At 40.7% G+C, this 23,840-nt stretch overlaps 1 protein-coding gene across 6 annotated transcripts in view; it reads right to left on the bottom strand.

Annotated features, from left to right (window-relative positions):
- LOC140482816 (RAC-gamma serine/threonine-protein kinase) overlaps nt 1-23,840 on the bottom strand; it is a 457,507-nt gene that overhangs the window by 146,607 nt on the left and 287,060 nt on the right. For all 6 annotated transcript variants that reach the window (XM_072580470.1, XM_072580467.1, XM_072580468.1 and 3 more), the window contains one exon: nt 3,052-3,199. In XM_072580470.1, the coding sequence (XP_072436571.1) occupies nt 3,052-3,199 (148 nt within the window). The remainder of the gene's footprint in view (nt 1-3,051; nt 3,200-23,840) is intronic.

Raw genomic sequence — 23,840 nt, 5'->3', positions numbered from 1 at the left:
GGAAAGATTTTGTCAGTTCCTAGGCAAAAAAGACTTTTAAACAGAGTACAGGCAGTTCTGGGATAACATGCGTTTTGGAAACGCAATTTGGCTATAACGTCACTGAAGAATTAGGAAACAGTACTTTCAAAAACACTTACCTCCATTCGCAATAGCGCGATTCCAATGGGAATCAGGTATCAGGTTCACATGCTTCGCTTTGCGCATGCACCAATGTCAACATCGAAATTTCTGTGCCATTTTGCACATGCACCAGTGTCCGTGCCATTCTGCACGTGCCGGTGTCTGCGTTGTTCTGTGCATGTGCAACATTGGTGCCGGTTTTCGGGCCGTTCTGCGCATGCACCGATGTCTGCACACCATTCTGCGCGTGCACAATGTCAGTGCCTGGCTTCGTGCCATTCTGCTCATACTCAGAGGTCATGACGCTGCTGGCAGTGCAGCTTTCTGTGATAGATACTGTACAGTGAGCAGCCTTTTTTTTATTGTACGGTATTAAATTTACTTTTATTTTGTTAATAAGATCTCAACCTTCTTTCAGGCTGTGCTATACTTTGCTTTAGACTTTTGGGTGATTTTTGAGTGATCATGAGTGACATTCTTTGCTGGTCTTACCCTACCCCACTTTTCCCTCAGACCTCATTGTTTCTATTAAGCAATTTTCTATTAAGCGAAGTTTCACTGGAACACAACTTCAGCACTATAGGAGAACAACCTGTAGTAGGAGAAAAAATGGAAAGCAAACAATAAATTGGATTGAACTATTCTCCCCATTTATATTTTTATGGCAATTTTTTGTTTAAAATAGCAAATGAGAAATGTACCTTTCTTCCTATAGCAAGATAGTGCTAGGCAGCACTGACATGCTATTATCAGGTCACAGTTACTGCAAGCTTTGTTTGGGAATTTCAACCAAATGGAATTATTAAAATAACAATCTTTACATTTGACAACATCCAGTAGTAGTTTGAGAAGTAAAGGAGGAAAATAAATCATGTAATGTAGAACTATGTTTCATGTTACTATACCTGACTCTATCTTGCACAAGAAAATTATTAGGATTGATAATTCCATATATACATCAAGTGTACAGGTACAGTCTCAATCTGGCTCTGAGAACTAGAGACACTCCAACAAGCTGCCATGCGTGAACTATAATTCTTATAAAGTGAATAAAATAACCTACTATCTTGCTTGGCTAGATGCTTAAAGACGTGGCAGTTTGCTGAACTAGTTATTAACTTCACACACTAATCTCTTTCAAAGCAACTCTCAACTTGACCCAGCTCAACCCTATTCACCCAATGCAACTTATCTGGCCTTTAAACCACCAGGATCTGAAATGTGGCAATGACTTTGTTCTGCAGTTGCCAGTTTTGAGACACCTGCAGTTGTGAAAGGGTGAGGAAAGATGGTTGATAATTGAGGAAGTAAAGAAAATCGTGTGGGGATAAAGTTTTCATTTTGTAGTGTAAGAAAAAGAGATGGTGCGAAATTAGAATTGGAACTGGAAAAAAAACCTCATGCTAAACAGGAATTTCACAAGTTGAGAACCTAAAACTTAAAACACTGTGGAACAAGTGTTAAAAAAAGGAAAGAAAAAACATAAATATTGAAAATAATGAAAGTAAAGCTAAAAAACACATGGGAACACAGCTAGAAGTAAGGTTAAAAGCAGAATAGGAAAACAAAATACACTTCACAATTTTTTTTTAAAGCAAGTATTTTGAAAATGCAAACCAGGCAATAGGCCTCAGTAATGATTTTGTAAAAGATCTTCTCTTCTCTGAACCCTTACCCTTAAAAGATATGTTAGATCTGAGATCCTGAAGCAACTGACATAGCAGGAATTGCCCAGGAAGCCTAAAGTTACATAGAACATAGAACATTACAGTGCAGTACAGGCCCTTCGGCCCTCGATGTTGCGCCGACCAGTCATACCAATCTGAAGCCAATCTAACCTATACTATTCCATGTACGTCCATATGCTTGTCCAATGGGAAATCCCCTAGCTTTCTAGAACCCTGTGCACATGTCTCCAACTCAGTGTAAGAATTCGAGACTTGGAAGAGCTCTGACTGACTAACACGAAATTTCTCCAGGAAACCCTCCCCATCTGTGCACTCTTCACCATACCAGTGATCCCCACAACTCCATCCCTGATCTTCCAACACCCTTCCAGCCTCAGGCCCTCAACCCTACCTCACCATCCTGCTACTTACCCATTTATCTAGGAGTTGACATTCCCTAAAAATCTACTTAAATATCCCAATTTTTTTGTGTACTACTGAATGAAGACTTATCAGCAAACAGCAAATAGTGGGTCGTGACTGGTTTTCCCCTATCAATGATACTGTTGTGAAGAAGGCCTTTGACAGGGGTCTATTCTGCATTTCTGAAGAGGCAAGGTTCAGAAGCCCTGGTCAGGAATGCAGACCTCTACCATAAGATACAAAAAATTAGCAGTAGAGTGGCAATATGAAAACAGTTGCCAGTCCTCCAAAGATTCGACCCAATGAGTGATAAAGAAAAGTCGTACAAAATGTATCTGGAGAGCTGTTGCTTTGGATAGGTATATCAATTGCAAAGAACTGACAGGATCAAAGCTGATTCATTAGATTATCTACTCAGCCAATCATAGTGCAGACGCTTCCACCAGAATACTATTTCTTGTAGGATTCCAGCAGGATCTCAGATCAGTATAAATGGATAGTATGACAGGATTAAAATGGATTACAAACCTATTAACCAAATGTAAACTTGCAATCCATTAAAAACTAACTCACTGAACTTAAAATGTTTTCAAACTCCAAAGTCAAACCGTTTTTTTTGTATTAATTGATATCATGGTCCTCATTATAGCCTCGCCATTCTCACCTCCTTTTGCAAAGTTCACTATAAGAATGAAATGAAGGATGAACTCCTCAAATCCATTTATGTATTTGATTAGTGCTAAATAATTACAAGTTGTTTTGGTAAAATCATTGCAAGACTTAAATGTCCCACCAGATGATGCAATTTATTTAATACAATAACAATAATTGCTCTTACCACTCTGCGTTTGGGATGACTGAGAGAGGTATCCATTTCATCCTCTCCTGTAATATCTAGATTGGGACTGGAACTGCAGTTCATTCGATCTTCCTCTTGCCTTTGAAGTCTATCTGCTACTGCTTGGATTGCTTCTGTCCATTCTTCCCTGAATATATAAAATAAAAGTTGTCTTTGGTAATGAATGTAAAAGCATATTAAGTCTGAGAAATGTAAAAGCTCAAAATAATAACCATGGGGATTTTTGCATGACCATGGTTTTATTTTCTTGAAGTTACTGATTTGAATAAAGACCAAAATTGTCACTCAGTCACAAATATATTTGCCAAAGGTCAACTGCTACTAGGATTCTCGTTGCATAGCTTACCTTAAATTTCACTGAATTTTCAGAGTTTAAATTCAGATATTCTACTATTACCAATGAAGTGATTAGCTTTATGGCTACAATCTTTCTTATCAGATTATCATTAAAACACATACAAAAGTTTAATACAAAAACTAACTTTAAAAGGTTCATGTTCATTATGACTGTCACTTATTGCAGTTAATTTACACAAGTAAAGAGCTAAATTATTTGGTGGTGATTTTTTTTGAGAAACTTCAATCACAAAGTTACACTTACTGCAATTCCTAGTCACCCCGCAGCTTTTCAGTACAACATACATTTCTGAATAAGACTGTGTACTCTGAGGTAGTATGTCCTTTTGGACATATAAATAGTTGATATAACAACAATAATGTGAGTGATTGGCATTGTTCAGCATAGTGGCAGAGACCAGCTACACACATCCTTCTCCTTTAGCCATGGGCCTAAGGAAGCCTACAACTGAATACATTCTCAATCATGCTCTGGAGGAGTGTCATCTCCATTAAATTGGAAGATTTTAAGAGATTAAGAATTTTAAATTGATTTATCATAAATTTGCTCAACAACCCCTATGTTAGTGCCAATTCTGCTATTACAGGATTTTGCAAGGCATTGCTGTTGATATTTCTCCAGAGATTTGAAATGTTTGTTGAACATTGTCCATGCGTGTGATACATACAGGAAGTTAAATAACATAGTTGTCCTGCAGACTGTGGGGTCAGTACTAGGTTTGAAGTTCGTGTCATCAAACACCACACAGGGGATTCCTGATTTACAAATGTCTGACTTACAAATATTCTTTCTTATATCCCACACAAACATGTATTAGCATTAATTTTAAAGATCCGACATGCAAGCATTTCCTCATTCTTGCGAACAGTTATTTTATATTGTTTGGTATTGCAGTCCGACTTGCACACAAATCGACTTATACTCAAGAATGGAACCTGTTCACAACCTGAGGGCTGCCTGTAATCTTCACACGGCCAAATGCTGCACTGCAATATTCAGGAGATATTGAGTCTCATCGTCTCTGCCCTGACTGAAAAGTTTTAGGAATGATGCATGTTGTCCAGCTTTTTGCTGCAGTCTTCACAGTCTGGTTTGTGAAGAAGGAATGAAGTCTCATAGAGGACTTTTATGTTCAGGATGGCCTATTCTCTCATTTGCCTCCATGAATGAATTGATGATGATCAGGGTTCAGCCTCATCAAGCACAATGCAGGTATTTGTTATCTACTGCTTGATGGCACATGTTGGGTGGTATTGGCTCTGGACAGGAACACAGTGGAGCAGTTTCTTGCAAATCCTGTAAAGACACTCGACCTCATATTCATGAAGCTGTCCACTTATGTGGAGTGTTGCAGCAAATAAGATAGAAAAACAAATAACTGTGATGACTCCTCTTAATGGAAGGAAGAACTAAACCAAGGCTCAAGACTCATCTCCTTTATTCCTTGTATCTTCTACGGCAGCATTTATATACCCATTGCAACATGAACTGGAAGTGACTCAAGGCTAGTAAATGGTATACGTTTGCTTGACAATTACTTCGTATTTCTTCCAGCACTTCATGTATGCATCATACTCAACAATTACTCCTAAGTAGTTCACAACTCCAGTGCAATTTCTTCACAAAAGATATATTGTGGTTTGGGGAGGATTCTTGTATCAACACTCTTGGAAAAATGGGCATGTGCTGAAGCAGTAGAAATATGGCTCTAGCTGAAGCTAAGATGTCTCAGAAGCTTCAGATTAAGTGATCAAGTTGGAAGTCTTTAATTCTTTAGATTTCTCAACTTCTACAAGTTAGATTTCTAACTTCTTAACTTAACTTCTTAACTAACCAACATTCAACTGTTTTTTAATATATTTTCTAAACAGATCATAGATGATTACACCACAGATGGCCATTTGGCCCATCATATCTATGCCAGCCAACCAACAAAGACAGCCAACACTAATACAAAGAATGCTGGAGAAACTCAGCAGGTCTGACAGTATCTGTGGACAGAGAGAAACAGAGTTAACATTTCGATCTGATATGACATCTTTGGAGTTGAAAGGTCCTGGAAAATGCATTTTATACTTATGACAGAGACAGAGAGAACAAGTCACAGATGGTGTGGAGGCCCAGTAGAAAAGACCCATCACCCAGGAGGCTATGTAGAAAAGATTATCAAATCTCCTTAGCGTTTTATGTCTTTAATCTATATTCCCCTAATTTGTGTTCCTTTTATTAATTGAAAGTGTCATTCAAGCCACCTTATCTGTGCCCCTCAATCTCAAACACCTCTATTGGGTCCCCTCTTAACCTTCGCTGCTCCAGGGAAACAACCCCAACCAATCCAACTTTTTCTCAGAGCTCAGATCCTCCAGACCAGACAGCGTCCTGGAAAGTCTCCACTGCACCATCTCTAGTGCAATCACATTCTTCCTATAAATGTAGTGACCAAAACCACACAGTTGTGGCCTAATAAGTTCACTATACAGTCCAAAATAACTATTAGCTCTTGTATTCCATGCCTCGGTTAATATGCCTTATCAATATGTTCTACTACCTTGAGGGTTCTGTGGAATGCATAAGATCTCCAAACGTCAGTGTTTTTCCAAAGCCCTCACCCCTTATGAGTCCTCCTCAGCTGCATGACCTCACAATTTCACAGTTGAATTATATTTTCCAATGCTTTGCAGTTTACAGTTATTTTCCTCACGACTTACCACCTGAACAATTATGGTATTGTCTACATTTTGATCATACATTTGAATCCAAAACGTAAATGTACACCTCAAACAATAAGGGCCCCAGTGAAATGCCACTGGTAACAAATGCCTTCTCCCATCATCCTCTACTTCCTGCCTCCCAGCTGATTTTGAAGCCAACACGCCATTTTAACTTCAAACCCATAGGCTCATAATTTCTTGATTAGCCTGCCATGAAGAATCTTATCAAAATCCTTGCTAAAATCCATACTGATCATATCAAATGCACTACCCTAATCCACACTCCTGGTTACCTCTTGAAACCATTTGTTCATTATCTTCTTTGATTAATCAGAGTCTCCCTAGGAGCAGTTCACAGCATCAATTTTTTTTCTGATAACTTCACCACCACTCAGGTTATATTGACCGACCTATAGTTTCTGGTCTATCCTTCCACCCTTTTTCAGTAATGGGATAAATGTAGCAGTCCTCTGGTGTCTCACCTGTGGCCAGACTGAATGTTTCCTCTTTCAGCAGCCTGGGATACACCTCATTCGTGCTTGTGGATTTAACCATTTTAAGGTTGCTGAACCTGCTAGTTTCTCCTGTCTGTGTTAATTTCTTCTAATACTTTATAGTTCTCCACTCTGATTTCTATACCAGCACCATCCTTTTCTATTGTGAAGATCAATACAAAGTATTTATTGAGGACTAGTCCAGATTTTCTGGGTCCACATCGAGATTATCTCCATTAGCCCCTTTTGCTCTGCATATACTTTTTAAAAATCATTTGGGCTTTTCTTTATACTATCTGCCAATTCTTTCTCAAGGATTATCTTAACATTCCTAATTTCCCTTTTAGGTTCCCCTCACGTTCCACACTTCATGTTCTTAGGTACTTACAGCACAAAAGGAGGCCATTCTTGGCAAACTGATCCAAACCTATATTTTTCACTCCTAAAGTCATAGAGTCATAGAGACGAACAGCATGGAAACAGACCCTTCGGTCCAACCTGTCCATGCTGACCAGATATCCCAACCCAATCTAGTCCCACCTGCCAGCACCCAGCCCATATCTCTCCAAACCCTTCCTATTCATATACCCCTCCAAATGCCTCCAAATGCAATTGTACCAGCCTCCACCACGTCCTCTGGCAGCTCATTCCACACACGTACCACCTCTACGTGAAAAAGTTGCCCCTTAGGTCTCTTTTATATCTTTCCTCTCTCACCCTAAACCTATGCCCTCTAGTTCTGGAATCCCCAACCCCAAGGAAATGACTTTGTCTATTTATCCTATCCATGCCCCTCATAACTTTGTAAACCTCTATAAGGTCACCCCTCAGCTTCCGACACTCCAAGGAAAACAGCCTCAGCCTGTTCAGCCTCTCCCTATAGTTCAAATCCTCCAACCCTGGCAACATCCTTGTATATCTTTTCTGAACTCTTTCAAGTTTCACAACATCTTTCTGATAGGAAGAAGACCAGAATTGTACTCAATATTCCAACAGTGGCCTAACCAATGTCCTGTACAGCCGCAACATGACCTCCCAACTCCTGTACTCAATACTCTGACCAATAAAGGAAAGCATACCAAATGCCTTCTTCACTATCCTATCTATCTGCGACTCCACTTTCAAGGAGCTATGAACCTGCACTCCAAGGTCTCTTTGTTCAGCAACACTCCCGAAGACCTTAACATTCAGTGTATAAGTCCTGCTAAGATTTGCTTTCCCAAAATGCAGCACCTCGCATTTATCTGAATTAAACTCCATCTGCCACTTCTTAGCCCATTGGCCAATCTGGTCAAGATCCTGTTGTAATCTGAGGTAACCCCCTTTGCTGTCCACGACACCTCCAATTTTGGTGTCATCTGCAGACTTACTAACTGTACCTCAGTAATGTAAATGACGAAAAGTGGAAGACCCAGCACTGATTCTTGTGGCACTCCACTGATCACAGGCCTCCAGTCTGAAAAACAACCTTCCACCACCACCCTCTGTCTTCTACCTTTGAGCCAGTTCTGCATCCAAATGGCTCAAAGGATCATCCAAATGTTCTCCCTGAATTCCGTGAGATCTAACCTTGCTAATCAGTCTCCCATGGGGAATCTTGTCAAACACCTTACTGAAGTCCATCTACCACTCTGCCCTCATAAATCCTCTTTATTACTTCCTCAAAAAACTCAATCAAGTTTGTGAGACATGATTTCCCAAACACAAAACCATGTTGAATATCCTGAATCAGTCCTTGCCTTTCCAAATACATGCACATCCTGTCCCTCAGGATTCCCTCCAATAACATGCCCACCACTGAGGTCAGGCTCACTGGTCTATAGTTCCCAGGCTTGTCCTTACCCCCCATCTTAAACAGTGGCAGCACGTTAGCCAACCTCCAGTCTTCTGGCACCTCACCTGTGACTATCAATTATAAAAATACCTCAGCAAGAGGACCAGCAGTCACTTATCTAGCTTCCCACAGAGTTCTAGGGTACACCTGATCAGGACCTGGGGATTTACCCACCTTTACCCATTTCAAGACATCCAGCGCTTCCTCCTCTGTAATCTGGGCATTTTGCAAGGTGTCACCACCTATTATGCTACTTTCTATTTCTTCCATATCCTTTTCCACAGTAAATACTGATGCAAAATACTCATTTAGTATCTCCCCCATTTTCTGCGGCTCCACATAAAGGCCACCTTGCTGATCTTTGAGGGGCCCTACTCACTCCCTAGTTACCCTTTTGTCCTTAATTTATTTGTAAAAACTCTTTGGATTCTCCTTAATTCTCTTTGCCAAAGCTAGCTCATGTCCCCTTTTGCCATCCAGATTTCCCTTTTCAGTATACTTCCTTTATATTCTTCTAAGGACTCACTCGATCTATCCTGTCTATACCTTACATATGCTTCCTTCTTTTTCTTAAGGAAACCCTCAATTTCTTTAGTCATCCAGCATTCCCTACACCTACCAGCCTTTCCATTCACCCTGACAGGAATATACTTTTTCTGGATTCTCGTTATCCCATTTCTGAAGGTTTGCCATTTTTCAGCCGTCCCTTTTCCCTGCAAACATCTACCACCCCCAATCAGCTTTTGAAAGTTCTTGCCTAATACCATCAAAATTGGCCTTTCTCCAATTTAGAACTTCAACTTTTAGATCTGGTCTACCCTTTTCCATCATTATTTTAAATCTAATAGAATTATGGTCGCTGGCCCCAAAGTGCTCCCCCACTGACACCTCAGTCACCTGCCCTGCCTTAATTCCCAAGAGTAAGTCAAGTTTTGCACCTTCTCTAGTAGGTACATCCACATACTGAATCAGAAAATTGTCTTGTACACACTTAACAAATTCCTCTCCATCTAAACCCTTAACACAATTGCAGTCCCAGTCAATGTTTGGAAAGTTAAAATCCCCTACCATAACCATCCTATTTTTCTTACAGATAGCTGAGATCTCCTTACAAGTTTGTTTCTCAATTTCCCTCTGACTATTAGGGGGTCTATAATAGAATCCCAATAAGGTGATCATCCCTTTCATATTTCTCAGTTCCACCCAAATAACTTCCTTGGATGTATTTCCAGGAATATCCTCCCTCAGCACAGCTGTAATGCTATCCCTTATCAAAAATGCCACTCCCCCTCCTCTCTTGCCTTCCTTTCTATCCTTCCTGGAACATTAAGCTGACAGTCCTGCCCATCCCTGAGCCATGTTTCTGTAATTGCTATGATATCCCAGTCCCATGTTCCTAACCATGCCCTGAGTTCATCTGCATTCCCTGTTAAGCCTCTTTCATTGAAATAAATGCAGTTTAATTTATTAGTGCTACCTTGTCCCTGGGTGCCCTGTTTGACTCGCTTCTGTTCTCAACTGTACCAGTCTCAGATTGATCTCTTTCCTCATCATCTCCCTGGGTCCCACCTCCCCCTCATACTAGTTTAAATCCTGCCGAGCAGCTCTAGCAAATCTCCCTGCCAGTATATTAGTCCCCTTCCAATTTAGGTGCAATCCGTCCTTCTTGTACAGATCACTTCTATCCCAAAAGAGATTACAATGGTCCAAAAATGTGAATCCTTCCCCCATATACCAGCTCCTCAGCCATGCATTCATCCACCCTATCTCCTTATTCCTGCCCTCACTAGCTCGTAGCACCAGGAGTAATCCAGATATTACTACTTTCAAGGACCTCCTTTTTAAATTTCTCCCTAACTCTCTGTAATCTCCCTTCAGAATCTGAACCTTTTCCCTTCCCATGTCGTTGGTTCCAATGTGGACAATGACCTCTTGCTGCCCCCTCTACCCGGTGAGAATATTCTGCACCGTCTCTGAGACATCCTTGATCCTCGCACCAGGGAAGCAGCACACCATTCTGCTTTTTCACTGCTGGCCACAGAGACGTCTGTCTGTGCCTTGGACTAGAGAATCCTCTAACACACTTGATCTCTTGGAACTTGACGTACCCATAATTGCATTAGAGCCAGTCTCCATACCAGAAACATGGCTGTTCGTGCTACGTTCCCCTGAGAATCCATCACCCCCTACATTATCCTAAACAGCATACCTGTTTGAAATGGGTATATCCACAAAAGACTCCTGCCCTACCTTCCTACCTCTCTTACCTTTCCTGGAGTTAACCCATCTATGTGACTGTATCTGAGACTTTCCCACCCTTCCTATAACTGCCTTCCATCACATACTGTTGCTGTTGCAAATTCCTCATTGCTTCCAACTGTCCCTCCAACCGATCCACTCGATCTGATAAGATTTGCAGCCAGCAGCATTTATGACAGATATAATCCGCAGTAACCCTTAAACTCTCTTTAAACTCCTCTCAGGATTCTTGTTTACAACTCTGGGATAGCGTGCTGGAAATTGAGCTCCACTATTCCCAGAGTCATCTCAGAAGTTATATATTCTATAATTATGCAGTTTCCCAATTTACCTGTCGCTTGGAGCCAGGGTGATAGAAAGCACGAATCAGGTTGCTGTACAGAACAAAAATGACTATTACAAGTAGGTAGATTGTAGTTACAGGTAAATAGCTATAAACCATTGGCATATATTAATATATTACTAACCCTTTTAAAACTCCTCCATTTTACACACACACACTAGTTCATTGGGTAAAGGGGACAAAACCTGGAAAGAGAAGCTTTCGGAGTACTACTCCTTTGTCAGGTAGCAAGTGGAGTAGGATCATAGGACACAGAATTTATAGCAAAATTCATAGTGCCATACAACTGATGTGATATATTGAACAAACACCAGCACCTCTACATCATGAAAAGACAAAAGACATTTCAGTCATCTTTGTGCCAAGGTTCTGTTACTGACTCTTCCACTAGCCAGCCTGTTGTTCTAGTCATCATTCTCTATGTTTCCACTGACGAGTAAGAGATACATGGTGGCTAATTTATTTATAAAAGGTTTTTGACTTATCAGTTAAAAGTTACAGCTTACAACAACTGTTCCAGAAAAGATAAACTGGTTTTCTTTAGTTATATAGCTAGTTTTGACAGCAAGGAATAGGGACACTAGGGAAGTACAGAGCATTTCTCTCTCTCACTCTTTATGTAACCTTCCTGGCTCCAAGTTGTTCAGTTACCTGAGAACCAATCATACAATTGAAGGCAGACAAAAGACCTCCATCATAAATAACTCGTCATTAGTCCACAGACTAATTAACTTCTTCTCGCCAACAAAAGCTGTATTAGTACATCCCCATGGCTCCAAATTATCTGGAATTCAAACTTTGATTGCTGCTTGTTCAAATAGTTGTTTTCATTGTACTTGTATATGTGTCAGGGTTCTTGCTTTCAAAACATACAGCCACATTGTAAAACACTAATCTTAAAGTTTATTTCTCATTTCAGTCACAATTTTTATATGTCAATTTCTTGAAGAAAAATGAAACATGATTTCAGAAATGCATTTCATAACAAGAGATACATCCATTCATTCTTACCACCCATTTTTACAACCTTAAAGTCTTAGTATTTCATAAAACTTTAACTTATCGTAAAAGTTATAAACCACTGGCATATAACTACTAATTAACACACACACAAACACACACACACACAACGAAAAAAGGTTAAGGGCAGCACGGTGAGCATTGCAGCCTCTCAGAGTCAGGGACCCGGGTTTGATTCCCGCCTCAGGTGACTGTCTGTGTTGAGTTTGCACATTCTCCCCATGTTTGCGTGGGTTTCCTCTAGGTGCTCCGGTTTCCTCCAAGAATCCAAAGATATTCAGATTAGGTGAATTGGCCATGCTAAATTGCCCATAGTGTTCAAGGATATGTAGGTTAGGGATAAATGTAGAGTCATGGGGAATGGATTTGGGTGGGATACTCTTTAGAGAGTCCGTGTGGACTTGTAAGGCTGAAGGGCCTGTTTCCACGCTGTAGGGATTCTAAAAACAATAAGTTACTGGGGAGAGGGGAAAAATCCTCAAAAAACAATTCAGCAGTGTTTGTGCCCAGGTTCTGTTGCTGAAATAATTGTTATGACACTTCTGCTGGCCAGCATGTTGCTTCAGTTGTCTTTCTCCAGTTGCTTCCACCAGTTGCTAAGAGACACAAGGTGCCTGGTATACTTATAAAAGGTTCACTTCACAGTTAAAAGTCACAGCTTATTATAACTGTTGCAGGCAATTTTTTGGGTTTAAAGTTAGTTTTAACTGTAGTGATAGAGTGACTGCTCTTGAGTTGAAGAAGAACTGAATGCCTCTATCAACAAAAAACAATGAACTGTGGATGCCAGAACTCTGAAACAAAAAAACAATAATTGCTGGAGAAACTCAGCAGGTCTGGCAACATCTGTGGAGAAAAAGCAGAGTCAATATTTTGGGTGCTGTGACCATTCTTTAGAATGCCTCTCTCTCTCTAACCTGTTCCCAGCTCCAAGCTGTTCAGTTACCTGAGAAACAATCACTCCGTTGTTGGGAAGCAAAAGATCTCCATTATAAATAACTTATCACTAGTCCTTTGACTAATCAACTCTTGTTGCCAACATAGGCTGCATGGGTCACTTGATTGTACTTATTTATCTTAATTTATACGATTAGTTCATCTGTTTTGTTTCAAATGATACATGTATTCAAATGCAATGCCTTACATTTTGTCCTTTTATTATTTTTGTATTTTCTAGTTGATCTGCTCTTAGATCTACATCTCAATCCCTTCCTGTCATTGTCAGTTTCTCATTTTCCACATTCATTTGTTCCTCTTTCATTTTTCATACTCTTTAATTCACAACTTCCCAAATTTGTGCCCTTGCCCCCACTATTAATTTTAAAACTAACTCTACTTTCTTAGTTATGCAGTTCACAAGTACACCAGTTCCAGTACAGTCCAGATGTAGTCCATCCCACTAATACAGATCCCACTTTTCCAAGTATAGGTGTCAGAGCCCTATGAAGAAGAATCAACTTCACCAACACCAGTCTTTCAGCCATGCATTCATCTCCCTAACCTTGTTTATTCTACGTCAATTTGCACATGGCTCGGTTAATAATCCAAGTATTATTAATTTGAGTTTCTGCTTTTTAATTTGGTGCCTCGCTCCTCAACTTACTGTGCAGAACCTCTTCCCTAGTTCTAGCTATACCTTTAGTGCTGACGTGAACTAGATCCTCCCTCTCCCACAGCAAGTTCTTCTCCACCCCAGTGGTGGAATACCTAGTACCGTGCAAACAACACAGCCATCTGGACTCATGCTCTTTGTTGTAGGGAACAGTGTCAATCCCCTTGACAAGTATCCCCTCCACCATTACATTCTTTTTAGCCCTCCTCACTTGGATATAGCACAGTGCCATGGCCATTTTGCTCATCCATCCTTCCACCTCTACTCTCAGTCAAACAGGTTGAGAGGACCTCAAACCTGCGGACAATTGCACAGGCTGACAACCTGTCATGTGGATTCCCTTATCTATTTCAGGTGTAGTCATGCTGTCCTGTCCCTGGCTACTGACCGTATCAGAATATACTATCCTTAGACGCCCAACCGACCCTGGTACAAGGAATCCAGGTAACCGCACCCCTCCCCGAAGCATTGCAATGTCTGTAGTTCAATATCCAGCTCATAAACTCTGAACTGAAGCTGCTCAAACACAAAACATGTACCATAGATATATCTGTCCTGACACATACACAGAACTAGTGTTTTGACACACCATCTGTACTGCCATTCTTAATGAGCTTTTAAATAAACAAATGAATAATATAGATAACCAGTTGTGTTGTTTTTTATGTATTCGTATACACATTGGTGGTAAAGTTATATTAAAATTTGAGAACAGAATAAGTTTCAACCAATTAATTGTTGTTCTGTCCTGATGAACGTGTCAGGTTGTGATCTTATGTTTGGTTTGACCTTCCTGCTTTCAATTCCTCCCTTTCCAACACCAGCCAATAAATTACAGACTTCCTGTGATGTCACTTGTTGCTTTTCAACAAGAATTGACTGCAGGCCACTTTTCTAATTGCAATAATGTAAAATCTTTATATACATACACAGGTACTAAAGCAGTTTGTACAGTCTTTGCATAACAAGAAAAATCTAATACTGGAATCTGATATTTCCTTCAAATGCAAAAACCAAAGGCATTTCTTACTTACACAGGACACTGGTTACATACATCTGAAGCAACAAGAGGGTCTGACAACTGAATAGATCCCCATTATACTTTGGCAGAAAGACCTTAGACAGTGGTCTTTCCCCAATGCACATTGCCGGCAGCTGCCCCAAGCTTTAGTGCGTCCCTCAGCATGTAGTCCTGGATTTTGGAACATGCCTGTCTGCAACAGTCAGTCAAGGTCAACTCCTTGCACTGGAAAACCAACAGGTTTCAGGCAGACCAAAGAGCATCTTTCACTGAGGTGATGGTCTTCCAAGTGCAATGGATATTTGTCTCTCGGTTTGCATCCTGTTGAGCACAGAGTCCTATATCACAAAGCTGCTCGGGACGAATCTCGATAAAAACAACTGCATCTCAGGTATTCTCCAGGCTCTTCAGTGATGGAGGCTGCACATCACTCTTTCTAGGTGAAAATGAAGACCATCAATGATGAAATGAAAGAAATGGAAACAAAGCTTGAGGAAGGAGAACTACTTGTTTTGGGGGCAGGGATAGTGTTAAAAGGCACTCAACTTGTTCCAAACTAAAAGCAATGGAAACTAGTGTAGATTGACAGGTGCAGGGTGCTGGGTGAGCAGATCTACTGCAAATTTAACAAACAAAATGGATTTGAACTAAATGAAGTTTATGGAAGGTAGAGAATGGAGTGGAGAAATTGAGCATTCATTTACGAAGTACTGGAATAAATGAGCCAAAATGTCTCCATTCCATATTTTAACCATCTATGATTCAAAAATGTGCTGAACATTTCGTTGAAAATTGAGGCCAACTTGAGCACCTATCCTAGTATTAATATTGGTTTCAGGGTTTGAAATTAACATAAAATGGTCTATTTTGTCACTAATTGAAGATCACCTGAATTGCATTGGAAACTAAATAATAGATATTATGGTAACTGTTCCACTCTGCACAGCCAGGAAGTGAAAGTGTGTCAGAAATTCTGAAGCTCAAGTCTTAAACAGCAGTAAAAGTTAGAAAGCTACTGAGTACTACTAGCTTACTGTGTCTGGTGCTCCTGACATGGTCTTCTCTACATTGGTGAGACCAAACGTAAACTAAGGGCACATTTCGCAGAGCACCCCAGCTGGGCCTGCAAGGGCCAACCTGACTTCCCAGTCACTGCTGGTTTCAATTCCTCTTCCCACTCCATCTCCAACATGACCGTCCTCGGCCTCCTCCATTGCCAGAGTGAATCAGACTGGAAATTGGAGGAACAACACCTCATCTTCTACCTGGGTAGCCTGCAGCCCAGTGAAATCAAAACGGAGTTCTCCAATTTCAAGTAACCCCCCTTCTCATCCCCAACTCCCTTTCCAGCCCCTTCTCCTACTTTTCATTCCACTTACTTATCGTTCCTTCCAGCCACAAACTGAATTCATTCCTTCCATTGACCAACCAGGCCACACTCTCTATCTTCGGTCACCTATCACTACCTCACCACTCCGTCCCTCTCCCCATCCAAACACATCCCCATACCTTTGATCTGCAACTCCTCTCACCCCTACACCCAGTCTTGAAGAGGGAGTTTTAGGACTATTTGGCACAGCCATTTTGGCGCGAGTGATTTGGCGTGGCCTGTTTGGCGCAGCCTATTTTGCCACAGACCCATTTAAGCGCAAAACTATTTTGGTGCAGATATACGGTAGTCATCAACGAAAATCAACATAATAGTAGAATTATTAAATGGGTAGTTTCCAGTAGTTTGTAGCTATTATTAAAATAACTAGTCATCAAAGAAAAACAACTGTAGAGGGAACTTTACAAGTGATTAACGAGTGCCTAGAAAATTTGTCGGAAGCTTGCCACAGATCGATGCCTAACAACAGAGTGCTGAAGAAAGTGGTTCGTAGGACGAGGAAAGAAATTGCTGCTTACCTAGTAAATACAAGAAATTTAGAAGAACTTGTAATTCCAGATAGCTTTAAAACATACTCTGTTCATGAATATAATGAAGAACAACTTTTACTAGCCGACAGCTGCAGCACCACCTGCAGAATTCTGATATTCGGAAAAAAAAGGAATGCCGAGTTTCTGAAACAATCAAAAAAGTTATATGTTGATGGAACATTCAAAATTTCACCCCCTCTATTTTCACAAGTTTATGTTACTTTAGGGGAAACACATAATGGTGTGTTCCCAGTGTTGTATGCTTTACTCCCAAATAAGTTATGAACAACATATGATAAATTATTTGAAATGGTTCTGGAAATATAGCCTGAATGCCGCCCTGATATTATCAACTGTGACTTTGAACTTGTACATCTCGTAGCAGGGCACGATATTCCGTTGAAATTAAAGAAATTCAGGGAATTTAATGGGTTACATTTTCTTCTTTTTTTTAGAAATTTTGAGGAACCACGGTTAGGAGTGGACTAATCACAGACTAAATGCAGTTAATACACAAATAACGACAAACTACTGGAAACTACCCATTCTACTATTATGTTGATTTTCGTTGATGACTACCGTATATCTCATGAGGGTTGTCATTTATCTCAAGAAGGTTGGAATATAAAAGCAGCGATGTGCTACTGAGACTTTATAAAGCTCTAGTTAGGCCCCATTTGGACTACTGTGTCCAGTTTTGGTCCCCACACCTCAGAAAGGACATACTGGCACTGGAGCGTGTCCAGCGGAGATTCACACAGATGATCCCTGGAATGGTAGCTCTAACATATGAGGAACAGCTGAGGATGCTGGGATTGTATTCATTGGAGTTTAGAAGATTAAGGGGAGATCTAATAGAAACTTACAAGATAATACATGGCTTGGAGAGGGTGGACACTAGGAAATTGTTTCCGTTAGGCGAGGAGACTAGGACCCGTGGACACAGCCTTAGAATTAGAGGGGGCAAATTCAGAACAGAAATGCGGAGACATTTCTTCAGCCAGAGAGTGGTGGGCCTGTGGAATTCATTGCCTCAGAGTGCAGTGGAGGCCAGGACGCTAAATATCTTCAAGGCAGAAATTGATAAATTCTTGATGTCACAAGGAATTAAGGGCTACGGGGAGAATGCGGGTAAGTGGAGTTGAAATGCCCATCAGCCATGATTGAATGGTGGAATGGACTCGATGGGCCGAATGGCCTTACTTCCACTCCTATGTCTTATAGTCTTATGGTCTAATACCTGCGCCTAAATGGGCCTGCGGCAAAATAGGCTGTGCAAACAGCCGCGCCAAATCACTCATGCCAAAATGGCTGCGCCAAATTGGGTTATCCCGAAAGCATTGTCTACTCCACCTCCTGATGCTGCCTGGCTTGCTGTGCTCTTCCAGCCTCCTGCCTGTCAACTGAGTATTCCCTGCATTTTCTGTTTTAATTTCTTAAAACTATTTGCTACATGAATAAGTTACTTAATTAACAATATTTTTATTCAACTAATCAGTAAGAGTATAAATCTTAGTGCTCAAAAGGGTAAGGTTCTTTCTTTTAAGGATATATACTGTTTTTTTAAATTCTAAGCCACAATAGTTCCACAAAAAAGGTCAGATGGAATATAAAGTTTCAGGCAACTTTCCTCATCATGACTATGCTGTATAGAGAATAAAATCCCATCCTATGATAAGCAATCTCTTCTTCTTAAGTCAATGAAAATGTGTACACCTAAACAATTCAATAAAATGGAAAAGAGTCTTCAGGGTTCTGATGACTGTATCCCATACAAACAGGCTAAAACAAGCTCCTCATCTCTAGATTGAAGTTGGCGAGTTTGATTTCAATCTGGACCAAAACTGCCAAACACCTAACTAAAATTGTCATCCGCAATAAACAATATAACGTGCTAAGCTGTGAGATCCATACATCCTCCTTAACTAACAAAAGAAATTCAAATCTTCCTAAACCCACATTGAATGGTAACCAACAGCAAATGAGTAAAAGTCTTCTAAAGAGTTTATTACGTAATACTACATAAAACCATGACCCAAGATTATCTCAGTCATTGAATCTTGAACTCAAAATGCCAAACTTAATGGCAAGAATGCTATTAAAGAAGCTGAAGCTGAAATTTATTCCATCTTGAATTGCTTCTTCACAAAGCTTAATATAATGCACCAACAATTCCTTAATGAACAGCAGGAGGAGCAGTTCTAGGTTGTTCAAGCAGAATGATGCAATGCCAAAATATGCAAAAGATAATAAGGGCATGCACTCAACCAAGCCCACATGCTAGTATTCAAAATAGGACAAGTCTTAGACACAGCTGAAACTCAGATAGTCAGGTTCTTGTGAGATAGTTACTTTGAAGATTATGTACAACACCAACTATTTACAGAGTTACAATATCACAAAATTACAAATTCTGGGCTTACTGATGCTACTGTACATTACTCATAGTTACAAAAGTGAAGATACTACACTGACTCCATGACTTGGGACATGGCTGAGGCAAGGCGGGCGGTTTTATATTGAAATATTGCATGTTGTGATGTCATGGAGCTATATTAAAAGGTACAGGCCTGTCTGGTATGGAAACAATGCCATAATTCAACGAGTTCCGCCAAAACAGTAAAAGTAAAATCAGTAATGTACTTTCCTACACTTATTCTTAGTAAGAATTTCATTTTTTTACTTAGAAGATGAAGAACCTTTGGAGATTTCTACCTTAGATGGTTCTGGAAACTTAGTTTTCGAGTATATTTAAAATAGAGGTTGATAAATTTTGGCGTAAAAGATGATTTGATATCATTTATTGTTGTCATGTATGAGATACAGTAGAAACAGTTGTTTTGTGTGCTATACAGGCAGATCATACCATACAAAGTGCATCAGGGTAACAGAACAGAGTGCAGAATAGTGTTACAGCCGCAGAGAAGGCACAGATAGAGAGTTCAACATGAACATTTGAGAGGTCCCTTCAAAAGTCTGTTCGTGAATCTGTTCATACATGAATTCAAATTTTACATTTTCTGCCCAACGAAGAGGTTGGAAGAAAGTATAACTGGAGTGGGAAGGTTCTTTGATTATGCTCGTTGCTTTGCCGAGGCAATAGGAAGTATAGATGGAAGGCTAATAGTGTGGGTAAAAGGTATTGAAGTGTGACAGCCATAAAAAGAGAGGAGAGGCTAGAGGTCAGGAGCATGATTAGTTCAGAATAAAAAATCCATATCAGCTGATGGGCAGTTTAGTTTTGACAGTCATGAGAAATGGAAAGAAGTCTTAAACTGTTTTAACAAGCCAAATGGACAGAGCTAGAAAACAAAATCTGAACTTTTCTTAAGCATTCAGTGAGAAGTCAGTGAGTTAAGCCTGTATTAGGAAACTGTAAAAGAGAGAATCACACCTAATGAAAGTGCAGAAATTCACTGAAAGGAAGTGCCTGCAATCTCATCACTTAAGTCGTATTAAGTAAAAATAGAAGAAATAGAGTCGTAGATATGTACAGATTCTCGGTAATCCAAGATGGAGGATGGGAAAAATTTCTGGCTGTAACAGTTGCTCCTTTATTGAGATATTTTAGGTGTTCGAATTCCAGGAGCAGCAATTACATTTTTATATGCTTTTGCATTGTTTTGGAACTTTGGAAAAAACAAGTCAAAACAACAGCAGTTTTAAAAGGGAGAAGAACAGACAAAGGAAGCACATGGTGAGGTCAGTGCAAGAGGGAGAGAGAAAGAAACTGACACAGCAGTGAACCTGCACTGTTACTGCCTTTTCTGTTTGAATTCATGTATCGCTGGAATTCGAAGTGCATCTGGGAAAATTAACAAACAGAGAAATTCACAACTGATCTTGGAGGAATTGTCTGGCCGAAGTTCACAGCACAGAAGCAGATAATAGTATTGTTTTTAAGTGTGGCCTACAGAAAGTCTGCAGTAGTGAGTAGAGTAGATTCTTTCTTGATTGCATGTTTTATGAAATATGTCTCTTGATTAAATTTAAAATATAAGCCATAACTATTAATTTAACCTGGGGCAGTGTTTTGTAGAGGTATAAGACGGTGTTATTTTCTGGGTCTGTAGATTGTGAAGGAGCAAAAATGGCCTTTAGTAGAGTGAAATGCGCTTCTTGTCAGATCTGGGAGTTTAAAGAGAGTTTAGGGCTACTGCGGATTGTATCTGCAATAAATGCTTATCAGATCGAATGGGTTGGTTGGAGAGAAGCAAAGAGGAATTTGCAACAGCAACAGTATGTGATGGAAGGCAGTTATAGGAAGGGTGGGAAAGTCTCAGATACAGTCACATAGATGAGTTAACTCCAGGAAAGGTAAGAGAGGTAGGAAGGTAGCGCAGGAGTCTTTGTGGATATACCCATTTCCAACAAGTATGCAGTTTAGGATAATGTAGGGGGTGATGGATTCTCAGGGGAACGTAGCACGAACAGCCAAGTTTCTGGTATTGAGACTGGCTCTAATGCAATGGTGTGCTGCTTCCCTGGTGTGAGGATCAATGATGTCTCAGAGACGGAGCAGAATGTAGAGGGGTAGAGGGGGCAGCAAGAGGTCACTTTCCACATTGGAACCAACGACATAGGAAGGGAAAAGGTTGAGATTCTGAAGGGAGATTACAGAGAATTAGGCAGAAATTTAAAAAGGAGGTCCTCGAGTGTAGTAACATCTGGATTACTCTCCGTGCTACGAGCTAGTGAGGGTAGGAATAGAAGAATAGAGCAGATGAATGCATGGCTGAGGAGCTGGTGTATGGAAGAAGGATTCACATTTTTGGATCATTGGAATCTCTTTTGGGGTAGAAGTAATCTGTACAAAAAGGATGGTTTGCGCGTAAATTGGAAGGGGACTAATATACTGGCAGGGAGATTTGCTAGCGCTGCTCGGGAGGATTTAAACTAGTAAGGCGAAGGGGTGGGACCCAGGGAGATAGTGAGGAAAGAGATCAATCTGAGACTGGTACAGTTGAGACTAGAAGAGAGTCAAACAGCCAGGGCAGTAGCACTAATAAAGTTTGTCAGAAGATTTGTACGGACAGATAACCAGGTTTGACCTACAGAAAATGAAACCTGAAAGCAACAACACCCCCAGATTCTATGGACTACCTAAAGTGCACAAACCAGACATCCCACTCAGACCCATCATATTGCTACCAGGGACACCATCACACAAACTGGAGAAAGAACTACAACAGAAATTGAAACACCTGATAAGCGGATCTTGACACTCTATACAGTCAACACAGGAATTCTTGGATATCATCAGAAATATGCACATAGACAAGGAAGAAACTACGGTCTCATTCAATGTAATGGCACTGTTCACCTCTATCGACAAAAGCCTAGCCAGAGAAACAATAGCCAACCTGCTGGACATACAGAACCGACAACAAGACGGGGAACCTATCAACAAAGACGCCATACTCAAACTACTGGACCTGTGCCTCACAACACACTTCACATTCAACAACCAAATATATGAACAAATCAACAGCACACCCATGGGCTCACCCATCTCTGGAGTCATAACAGAAGCGGTAATGCAAAGATTAGAACAAACAGTCTTACCGCAAATTCAACCCAAACTCTGGGTCAGATATGTGGATGACACCTTTGTAATCATTAAAAACACAGAAATAGAAAACACACACCGGATCATCAACGCCACACTCACAGGAATCCGATTCACTCGAGAGGAAGAAAAGGACAACCAACTCCCATTCCTAGACGTGATGGTACAGAGAACACCAAACGGAGAATTCACCACAAAGGTATACAGGAAAGCCACACACACAGACCAAGTCCTGAACTACAAAAGCAACCACCCCAACACACACAAAGAAGTTGCATCAAGACACTGTTCAAAAGGGCCACGACACACTGCAGCACACCAGAACTGAAAAAAGAGGAAGAAGAATATCTCTACAATGTATTTGCCAAAAACGGATACACGCGCAATTTCATCAACAGATGCCTAAGGGAAAGACAACGGAATGAGGACATGCCAAACCCAAAGGACTAGCCACACTACCATACATCAAGAACATTTCTGAACTGACAGCCAGACTACTACGACCACTAGGACGCATAACAGCACACAAACCAACAGCCACTCTCAGACAATAACTCACCAGGATAAAGGACCCGATACCCAGCATGAGCAAAACCAACATAGTGTACAAAATCCCATGCAAGGACTGCACAAAACACTACATAGGACAAACAGGAAGACAGCTAACGATCCGTATCCATGAACACCAACTAGCCACGAAACGACATGACCAGCTATCGTTAGTAGCCACACACGCAGATGACAAGCAACATGAGTTCGACTGGGACAACACTACTATTATAGGACAAGCCAAACAGAGAATAGCCAGGGAATTCCTAGAGACATGACACTCATCCACAGATTCTATCAACAAACACATCGACTTGGACCCAATATACCGGCCACTGCAGCGGACAGCTGGAACTGACAACCGGAAGCGACAGAGACAAACCACTATAAATGTCAGAGGAAACAACACAGAAGCGCTTCACAGGAGGCTCCCAAGCACAGAGGATGTCACCTAAATAGGGGACGAAACGTCTGCAACACAAATTCCCAGCTCGGCGAACAGAACCACAACAAGTAGCACTAATAAATTGAACTGCATTTATTTCAATGCAAGAGACTTAATAGGGAAGGCAGATGAACTCAGGGCATGGTTAGGAACATGGGACTGGGATATCATAACAATTACAGAAACATGCCTCAGGGATGGGCAGGACTGTCAGCTTAATGTTCCAGGATACAAATGCTACAGGAAGGATAGAAAGGGAGGTAAGAGAAGAGGGGGAGTGGCATTTTTGATAAGGGATAGCATTACAGCTGTACTGAGGGAGGATATTCCTGGAAATACATCCAGGGAAGTTATTTGGGTGCAACTGAGAAATATGAAAAGGATGATCACCTTATCGGGATTGTATTATAGACCCCCTAATAGTCAGAGGGAATTTAACTTTCCAGACATAGACTGGGTCTGCCATAGAGTTATGGGTTTAGATGGAGAGGAATTTGTTAAGTGGGCACAAGAACATTTTCTGATTCATTATGTGCATGTACCTACTAGAGAAGGTGCAAAGCTTGACCTACTCTTGGGAAATAAGGCAGGGCAGGTGACTGAGGTGTCAGTGGGGGAGCACTTTGGGGCCAG

This window comes from Chiloscyllium punctatum, chromosome 11 (assembly GCF_047496795.1).
Source record: "Chiloscyllium punctatum isolate Juve2018m chromosome 11, sChiPun1.3, whole genome shotgun sequence".
Taxonomy (NCBI): Eukaryota; Metazoa; Chordata; class Chondrichthyes; order Orectolobiformes; family Hemiscylliidae; genus Chiloscyllium; species Chiloscyllium punctatum.
Note: the sequence above shows the minus strand (reverse complement) of the source record. Positions and strands in the feature narration are given on the sequence as shown.